The sequence below is a fragment of the Garra rufa genome, chromosome 11 (genome assembly GCF_049309525.1).
Source record: "Garra rufa chromosome 11, GarRuf1.0, whole genome shotgun sequence".
Lineage (NCBI taxonomy): Eukaryota > Metazoa > Chordata > Actinopteri > Cypriniformes > Cyprinidae > Garra > Garra rufa.
The window spans coordinates 47,577,593-47,588,161 of NC_133371.1; the positions used below are offsets into that span (position 1 = coordinate 47,577,593).

The 10,569-nt window shown below is 29.8% G+C and overlaps 1 protein-coding gene across 24 annotated transcripts in view; it reads left to right on the forward strand.

Moving 5' to 3' along the window:
- The window catches only part of celf6 (CUGBP Elav-like family member 6), a 128,726-nt gene extending 121,566 nt beyond the window's left edge, over positions 1-7,160 (forward strand). For 9 of the 24 annotated variants that reach the window (XM_073850695.1, XM_073850697.1, XM_073850692.1 and 6 more), the window contains 2 exons: positions 1,438-1,581; positions 7,033-7,160. In XM_073850695.1, the coding sequence (XP_073706796.1) occupies positions 1,438-1,581; positions 7,033-7,160 (272 nt within the window). The remainder of the gene's footprint in view (positions 1-1,437; positions 1,582-7,032) is intronic. The other 15 variants (XM_073850705.1, XM_073850699.1, XM_073850706.1 and 12 more) reach the window with 2 other exon arrangements.
- The last annotated feature ends 3,409 nt before the right edge of the window (positions 7,161-10,569 follow it).

The following is a 10,569-nucleotide window of genomic DNA, read 5'->3' on the forward strand; positions in this document are numbered from 1 at the left end:
TTGAGTTATTTTAGTTATTATTTCTAGTTGTTATTTCTAATTTGTTTAGTGTACTTTTTTCAGTTTTATTTTAAAATAATATTTTTATTTTATTTAAATTAATTTTAGGTTTTAGGTTATTTTATTTAATTTTGTTTTTCCTTTTTTACTGGATTTGACATTAATATAGAATATAGAAACTTTTATCTTGTTTTATTTTATATTGTATAGTTTTATTAATTTGATTTTTGTATTATTTATTGTATATTGTATATTTGGCTTTATTTATTTATATTTTCTGTTTATTTGATTATTTATTTTATTTTATTTATTTTTATCATTTTCATTAAAATTTTAGTTCAATGTTTAGTCATTTTTGTGTTTTTTATCTTTTTTATTAGATTTGTATGTGCATTTATTTGTGTAGTTATAGTTGTAGTTGAGTTTTGGTTTTATTAATTAGAAATTTAGTAATAGTAGTGCTTTTACTTAAACTTATTTTAGTTATTATTTAAGGTTTTGCCTTTTTATTTTTATTTTATTTTATATTGCTTTTATTTAGTTTTTTTTTTATTTCTCTTTTATTTTATTATTATTTTTATTGTTAATTGTTATTGTTCACTCCATTAGCACTGTTTTAATTTTGGACAATATAAACATGCTGTCCATGCAACATAGTTTTATTTTATTTTAATATAAATGTTTTAATTATTACCATTTGCTCCAGTCACACAATTTTATTTTGTATATATATATATATATATATATATATATATATATATATAATTTTTATTTTTTTATTTTTTCATTTTGTCTTTTGTTTTTATTTTATTTGATATTAATATAACATAATTTATATTTTGTCATATTTATATTTTTATTTTATTTTAATTTTGTCTTCATTTATTATATACTTGCTCCATTATCAGTTTTATTTTTAAAATCAATATTTTAATTTTAATTAAATTTCATTTATTTTTTCCTTTTTAATTTGATTTGATCATATAGAATTTCATTTTTTCCCCTTTTATTTTGTTTTATCTTGTTTATTTTAATTTATATTGTATATTTTTTTATTTTCATTTAATTTGATTTCACTTTTCTTTCTTTTTTTTGTCTTTTATGTGTTATTTATTTTATTGTTCATATTTATTGTTGACTCCATTAGCAGTGTTTTAATGTGACAATGTGAACATGCAGTCTGGCATGTGATTAAAGCGATATCTCACACGATCTCTGCCAAATGCCAGGAGACACTGACAAATGATTGTTTATCCAATTTTCCCAAAAGAAGCCACAACACAGTGGAAGTGGCTTCAATTCCCATATCCACGTTTAATCAGATCTCCGTTTAACGAAGACGATAACGTCTGAATCTGAGAGCGGTGACTGTGTATCTGCATGCGTATGGCTCGGTGTGAAATCTCATTAGCGTTGGTCTGTGTTTGTGTGTTTCAGGACCGGAGGGCTGTAACCTGTTTATTTACCACCTGCCGCAGGAGTTCGGCGACGCGGAGCTCATGCAGATGTTTCTGCCCTTTGGCAACGTCATTTCCGCCAAAGTCTTCGTGGACCGGGCCACCAATCAGAGCAAGTGTTTCGGTGAGTTCCCGCTTTATTTCCCGCGTCTGCGCTCATCAAGATGCAATTAGCGCCCGGGAAGCGGCGTCACGGCCGACGGAGCCCGACGGGGATTGGTGTGATTTTCCCACCGGGTTTCGCTCATCAGTCGCCGGTTATGAGATTCTGTCTGATATCCATCATCTTCCTCACAGTTTGTGCTGCTCTTCAGGGCGGCGTTTTCCAATTTTCTAATTCTGACTCTTCAGGACTGGTGTCAGATGTTTTACGATGATTTATGTATTAATAGATTAGAATTATTCATTAGCTTTTTTTTTATACTTTCAGTTTTCATTTTTAAGTTAAGTTTTTAGCTATTATTTAGCTTAATTTTTTTTTTTTAGCTTCAGTTTTACTTAAGTTTTAGTTTATTACTTTTTTACTTATTAAATATGTTTTAATAACTTTGGTTTTAGTTTTTATTCAACTTATTTCAGTGAGTTACCCAGGAGAATGTCTGTTTTTATTATTTACATTTATTTATATTTATGTTTTATTTTGTTTTAGCTTTATTTCCATTAACAAAAATGTTTTAGTTCAGTTTTCGGTTTTAATTCTGTTTATTATTTATTTATTTATATATCAATTAATTAAAAAAAGCCTTTCACATAATATATATTATTTTTATTTATTTATTTCTGTTTGATTTTATTTCGTTTGGTTTTGTTTAAATTTAAAAAAAAAATGTTTTAACAGTTTTAGTTAACTTTTTTTTTCTTGCCTAATATGTATATTTTAATATTTTAATTATTTAAGATGTATTTTATTTAACAATTACAATTACATTTATTTTTATTTTTAGTCAGTTTTAGTTATTTATTCATCCAATATTTATTTTTATATTTATTTAATATCTCATAAAATGTTTTTAAGAGTTTTAGTTTTATTTTTTGCCTAATATTTATATTTCCTTTTTAAGCTGTGTTTTATTTTATGAAATTTAATTAACAATTTTTACATAGTTTTAGTTTTTTTTTTTTTTCAAAATAAATTTCTATTTTCTCATTTAATATTTATTTTTATATTTATTTAAAGGCAACATTTCTATATTTTTTATCTAATATGTTTTCTGCTTTATTTTAGTTAACAGTAACTTTAGTTTTTAGTTTTTAACTTATTTGAGTGAGTTATCAAGGAAAATGTCTATATTTATTCAATATTTATATTTTATTTAGTTTTAAACTGTTTTAGTTCACTTTTAGTTTGTATTACTTTTTAAAAGCAAAATTTACTTTTTTTAAGCTTTATTTTAATTAACAAAAGTTGTAGCCTTTATTCAGCTCATTTCAGTTAGTATGTTTTAATCTAATATTTATTTTGTTCAGCTTTATTTCAATTAACAAAGATATTTGTAAAAGTTGTCATTTTAGTTTTATTAAGGATAATAGCCCTGGCATCAAACTTACCCAGAATGCCTTTCCTTTACCCGCCCCGCAGCTGCATGGAAAGCGTGAAGTGCTTCCTGCGTGCCGTCATTATATTTCTCATAATGCGCTTCCTGCCTTGGTGTCGCCGCACGCTGAGGTCTCTTTCTGCATCTTTACATTTAAACGTTATTTTCATCACTATTCATTAAGATCTTGGCTGACAAACAGGAGCGTGGCGTCTGCGCCCGCGGGCTCCTCCGAACTCGCAATAAAATGAGATAAAGCCGCCGCTCAGGAAGGAAATTAAATCAGGTCTTTTTCATCAGCTTCCTCCGGTGTGGAGAGGAACATATTCTCCCTCATTACTCTATGGTGTCAGCAGACGTGCTGGAATTAGACTCGCGTGTGCATTTATCACTGCAGACGTGCTAAACACGCGTGTTTATCTGAACGTCTCGGTTAAACACACGCACTCTTCTGAAGCGCCGCGGCTGATGGGCTTTCGCTGATTGATTGTTTCGTGTACAGTGTGTGGAGTTCCAGACAAACGCTCTGAAACGTAGACTTTAAGAGCTTTAATAAATGTGATTTCATTTGCTGCGGTCATTTTCACAAACATTTTTGTTCTTAGGGTCTGAAGGCACCTATTGTATCCATTGGCGTTCTTCTTCCATTTCTATGTCTATGGAACCACTTGCAGGAAAGTTATGCAATTTGGCACACAGATAGAAGACAGTCTCAATTGTTAACATTGTTGGGGGTAACACATTACAAGTAACGCAAGTTGCATAGTAAAATTACTTTTTCCAAGTAACTAAGTAATGCATTACTTTTTAATTGACAAGAAAATATCTGAGTTACTTTTTCTCATTTATTGATTAAAAGCTCTCCTGTCCCCATGTTGAGAGAAATTGTAAGATGTTCCTTTAGTTCTAGAATAAATGTGAACATGCATTAATTCATCTCACTCACTAAAAAACAGATCAAAATGAATAAAAGCGGTGAAATTCAACGCATACTTGCAATAATTAAATATGTTAAATAATACTTTAAATATCCTTTATGTATTTAATCTCATTTTATTAACTGATGTCTTTGCTGCCGACCTTCCATGATCCAATTCATCCATACTAATAAGCAAAAATTACTCTACATAATCTAACATTTGTTTTCCTTTTTTTTTTTTTTTATTGCTGAAGAGTTGACATTTTTTCTTCTGCGGTCTACTGTACAGATGTCAATTTACTTTTTTTTAAGCTTGAGGCTTTTGGTGTGATGCTGAAAATTCTGGTTTTATCACAGAAATAACATTTGAACAAATATTCACATAGAAAATAGCTATTTAAAATTATAATAGTGTTTCACAATTTTACTGTATTTTCGATCAAATAAATGCAGCAAATCAGCATATTAAAATGATTTCTAAAGGATCATGTGACACTTAAGACTGGAGCAATGATGCTGGAAATTCAGCTTTGATCACAGGAATAAATTACATTTGAACAGATATTCACATAGAAAACAGGTGTTTTAAATAAGAATAATATTTCACAATTTTACTGTATTTTTAATCAAATAAATGCAGCAAATCAGCACATTAAAAAAAGATTCTGAAGGATCATGTGACACTGAAAACTGGAGCAATGATGCTGAAAATTCAGCTTTGATCCTAAAAAATAAATTACAGTTTATCAGATATTCACATAGAAAACAGCTATTTTAATTCATAATAATATTTCACAATTTTTACACAAGTTTTTATCAACTTTTGAATAGATTGCAATAGTGTATTGGTCTATTTTCCAACAAAATAGACAACTGTAAAACTGCACTTCTAAAAGATAAAATAAACAAATGTACACAAGCATGTATATGATGGGAGAGCAAACAGACACAGGGCTGTATAGTGGTTTAGTTTGGAGCTGTACTGTTATTGTTTTCAGCAGTTTTCAGCATGATGATAGACTACAGGCTGAGGTTTATGAGGAGCGCTTCTGTCTGACAGCTCTTCTCTCTCTCTCTCTCTGTCCTGCATGTGTTTAAAGGTTTGTGTGAAAGCGCTGTCTTATCTGGTTTGAGTCAGACAAAAGCAGGCAAATTCAATCAGAGCTGCAGCGTGTCGATGAAATCGTCTGGCAGGTGGAAAATTCCTGCCGTCAGTCGGTCAGAATGATAAGAAGAGGACAGGAGCGAGATCCTGCTCCACTAAAAACACCCTCAGACGCCCATAAGACGCCCTCAAACACGCTCAGAGCTCATGTTTTCTGCTATCTGTTCAGTCAAGAATCACTGACTGTTGCTCATACTGTGATTTAGTGATTTAATCAAGTATTAAACTCGAGCGTGTAACTCGTCAAACACAGATAGTTGCAATGTAGATGGTTTAAATGTCAGGGTAAGAATGTTAATTTAGCTATTTTTACTGATGTAAGTGACTCATCAGGGACTCTTTTAACAAAGTTTACCTCAGGAAAGTGTTTGGAAAATGAGCAACTTTATAGCAGATGCATTTTCTTAATTAATTTCTGTACTAGAATTTAATTTGAAGTTGCTCATGATCATCATAATAAGTTGTGAGGGTGTTTTGAACTTCATTTGTTTGTAATGATTGTTGTTTGCCCGGCGGGATCAACTCCAGACGCTCCCATGATAATTCTTTTTTATTAATTATTATTATTTATTTATTTTTACTCATTTGTTTAAAATTTTAATATGTACAGTCTTTGTTATGCCATTATATTAGGGTTTTGTTTTTTGTTTTATTTTTCAGTTTTTGTCATGACATTACATAAGGGATTTTTTTTCCCAAACTGGGCTTTATGAGGGAACTGCAGGGGTTTCATGAGTTAATGGAAAGCTATTTCTATTTTAATTCTATTTTTTTCTAATTTAATTTCATTTCATTTTATTTCATTTCATTTCATTTATTTATTTTATTTTTATTTTTTTCAGTCTTTGTCATGTCATTACATCAGGCTTTTTTTCCCGAACTGGGGATTGTTAGGGAATTGTAGGGATTTTTTTCTATTTTATTTTATTTTATTTTATTTTATTTTATTTTATTTTATTTTATTTTATCAGTCTTTGTCATGCCATTACATCAGTTTTTTTTTTTTTTTTTTTGTGAGGAAACTGCAGGGGTTTCATGAGTTAATGGAAAGCTTTTTTTATTTATTTATTTGTAATTTAATCAGGATTTTATTTTCATTAATAAATTATTTTATTTTATTTTATTTTATTTTATTTTATTTTATTTTATTTTATTTTATTTTATTTTATTTTATTTTATTTTATTTTATTTTATTTTATCCCAAATAGGGTTTGTTAGTTAACTGCAGGGGATCAATGAGTTAATGGAAAGCTATTTTATTTATTATTATTTTATTAAATAAATCATGAAAAGTATATATATTTTCATTATTTTATTTTACTTTATTTATTTTATTATTCAGTCTTTGTCATGCCATTACATCAGGGGTTTTTTCCCAAATTGGGTGTTGCGAGATAACTGCAGGGGGTTAATGAATCTAATTTATTAATTTTTTTTACTAATTCAATCATGAAAGTATTTGTTTAATATTTTATTTTATTTTATTTTATTTTATTTTATTTTATTTTATTTTATTTTATTTTATTTTATTTTATTTTATTTTATTTTATTTTATTTTATTTTATTTTTCATGCCATTGCTTCTGGGTTTTTCCCAAACTGGTGTTTGAAAGGGAACTGCGGGGGGTTCATAAGTTGATGGAAAGCTATTAAATCATAAAAATGTCAAATTAAAACCAAATGCATAATTTTAAGCAAAACACTTAAAAATTTAAAAAGTTGCTTATTTTGTTTGTTTGTTTGTGTTTGGGGCTTGGTGTCATTAACTGTGGAGCATGAACATGTGTTATAAAATTATTGAAATGTTAATTTTACATTTCTTAATGACTTCAAGTAAATATTTCTAGCTCAAAGGTAATCAGCTGAATCCCTGCATGATAGCATGGCTTTGTTCTTCATTATTCTTCATTTTCTTCTTGAATCTGGTTAATGCTGTTGTTGTGTGTTTGTCTGTCAGGATTCGTCAGCTTTGATAACCCGTCCAGCGCTCAGGCAGCCATTCAGGCCATGAACGGCTTTCAGATCGGCATGAAGAGGCTCAAAGTTCAGCTGAAGAGGCCGAAGGACGCCAACCGGCCGTACTGACCCTGAGCCGACCGCTGCCACCTTCACTCACAGGTCAGAGAGCCTTCCTATATCAAGAGAAATCCCTGTCAAATGAGCTTCTATCAGGAAAAGCTATTAAAACTAAAGACTGCAGTCATTTTCATCAATTGATAAATTGCTGAAAGGTGCATTAAAGCTAGTGAAAACTAGCTGAGATCTGAGAAACTCAGCTGAACTTTAGCAGAAGAGAGGTGCGTTAGGAATAATTCACTAAAATTCTGTCATGATTCATGTCTTTACAGACTCGTATGACTTTTTTTCTGAGAAATATTCATAGCTCTAAGCTCTAAAAATGACAAAGCATTAAAGTCTTCTCAATTGCAGAAGTGCTTTTTCCCCCTCAGTATTTTGTCTTCTTTTACTGTACAAATTATTAAAATAAAGTTAGTTTATGCTTAAAACAAGAAAAATTATCTGCCAGTGAAATTACAAAAATAAACTTTTTTTCCATTTTGGGTGAAGTTCTTTTTTTTAATCTTGTTGACAGATATTTTTTTCTCATGTTATAATAATAGTAAGCTCACTTAATTTTAAACAGTTTCCCAGAAAAAACTTTTTTAAAAACTAAAAATTTTTTAATGTTTAGCTATTTGTATTGGTCAATAATTAAAATACTAAGTATGAAAATCACTTAATCGCTAAAGTCTCTGTGTGACAAATGGACCCGAACTCTTTTATTCTTTTTTTTTTATTTTATTTTATTGTTTTTTCTATTATTCTATTGTGTTTCATTTTTATTTTAATTTAATTATTTTTCCCTAACTTGCTTCATTATTTTTTTCCACACTCTCAAAAAGGATGTGTTAATTTTTAACACATTGTTTGTGTTATGTCTATTTTAGCACATTTTGTGTTACTTTGTGTTAAGTGTGTGTTAAAAACGAAAAAGAAAAAAGAAAATATCCAACACAGTGTGTCCAACACAATATGTGTTAAATATCAGCCAATCACATTGCTGCCTGCGTCACTTCATGAGCCGTTATTCTACTGAGACAAGCAAATTTCCTCGTGCTTCAAGTTTTCATTGTCAGGACATAAATTCGATGTGTGAAGGTAAGAAATGTTTGTATTTGCCATTATACGTTTTTAAAATGTCTTTTGTGATCTTTTGGAGACGGTCAAGGGGCATTTGGCACATATACATGATTTTTTTTTTTTTTTTTTTTTTTTTTTTTATTATTGCAAGACAAAAAGGAAAACAACTATAAACAGCAGTGCATAGAAATATTATAACAAAAAAAAGGAAAGAAAAAGAAAATGACAAAAAAAAAACAGACATCAAATCTAGGTAACATACTAAGAAATTTGGATTTATTAATAAAAAAAATTACAATGCAAAACAAAAAAATTAACAACAAGTTCAGTAGCATGGTCACTACTAGAAAAATATAGAAATATTTCTTTTAGCGTAAATTTTAAATCAAATTTTATAAAAGAAGATCTTAAGTTCTCCCAGAGAAATTTAACCTGAATCGCAATGATAGAATAAATTAAGTAAAGTTTCTTCCTCAACTTTACAGAATACACATAAACTAGAAATATCAAAAAAAGAAGCAATTTGGGAGTTTGTTGGGTAAACATTATGCAAAATCTTAAAATGTATCTCTCTGATTTTATTAGAAATGCAACATTTTTCAGGAAGTAACCATGCTTTCTTCCAATGTACTGTATATAGTCAACAAAATTAGTCCAGAAAAATTTACATCTAGGGGATATATATATACTGAATAGTGTAACATTCGCTTTATAAACTTACTGTTACATTTTTTTTTTATCAAGACGACAAACTCCATCCAATAAAAGTTTGGGCATAGTTGTTTTTTCTCTCATTAAAGCAAAGGTATGTTTTAAATAGATGCACATAACTTGGAGACAAACTTTTGATAACAGAATTGAAACATCTTGCTGGCAGAGGAAGATTGTACAAAATCATAAATTCTTCATATTCCAGTATAGTACCATCATCTTTAAATAAATCCAAAACAAAAACAATACCTCTGTCATACCACTTGTCAATAAATAAAGATTTTCCACCGATTAAAATACATGAATTATTCCACAGAATTTCTTTGTGGGGAGAAAAGTTGTGCACATAACACAGTTTCCAAGCAAGTAGAGCTTGTTGGTAAAAAATAGAGAGAGAAATCGGCAATTTAGAAGGAAAGAAAATCTAAACCACCTAATCTATGAAATATAGTTTTGGGGATATAGTACCAAATTGAAGCATTACTACAGAGACATTTTTTTAACCAATTAATTCTAAATGAACTAACTAATTCTTTGAAATCCAAAACTTCCAGTCCACCCTCAGCACGCCTATTAGACAAAACAGATTTTAATCATTGACACATTGTAGTGCTTCACATGAGGAAATGCATTCGTTCGTCGCGTCTTTCTCTTTGAAATTGAACATTCGTGGTGCCATGTATTGTGCAAATTGCCCTAACGCTAACATAATCTCTGATTTAAGATTTTCTTGCCTTTTTAGCTATGGCTATTTTACAATATTCGCTATGTGTAGCCTATAAATAACAAAAGTACCTTTATTTTACTCTTCCAGCTTTGAATGGAAGACACTCCTGAAGTGCTTGTGGCTGTTACTGACGTGACAGGAAACAAAGGAGAGACTTCATCTCACCGACCCTCACCATCACCTGTATGCTGATAAAAATATGTAAATAAAACGATTAATACTTAAAGGATTAGTTCACTTTCATAACAACAGTGTACAGATAATGTACTCCCCCCCTTGTCATCCAAGATGTTCATGTCTTTCTTTCCTCAGTCGTAAAAAAAATTGTTTTTTTGAGGAAAACATTTCATGATTTCTCTCTTTATAATGGATATGGATGGTGCCCCGAAGTTTGAACTTCCGAAATGCAGTTTAAATGCAGCTTCAAAAGGCTCTAAACGATCCCAGTCGAGGAGGAAGGGTCTTATCTAGCGAAACTATCAGTTATTTTCGAAACAAATTGACAATTTATATACTTTTTAACCTCAAATGCTCGTCTTGTCTCGTCTCTGCGCAGTGCATGCAAAAGTCTGTGTGATTCTGGTAAATACAGTTAGGGAACGTCTAAAAACTCCCATCTCGTTTTCTTCCCTAACTTCAAAATCACCAACATACTGTTTACAAAGTGAACATACAAAGAAACTCAAACTCCCTTTACAAAAATTTTTTAAAAACAGCATTATAAGACAATTTTGACATTGAAGACATAAACGAGATGGGAGTTTTTAGACGTACCCTAACTGCATTGACCCGGATTCTGCTGACTACACATTGACTGCGCAGAGATGAGACAAGACGAGCATTTGAGGTTAAAAAGTATATAAATTGTCAATTTGTTTAGAAAATAACCGATTGTTTCACTAGATAAGACCCTTT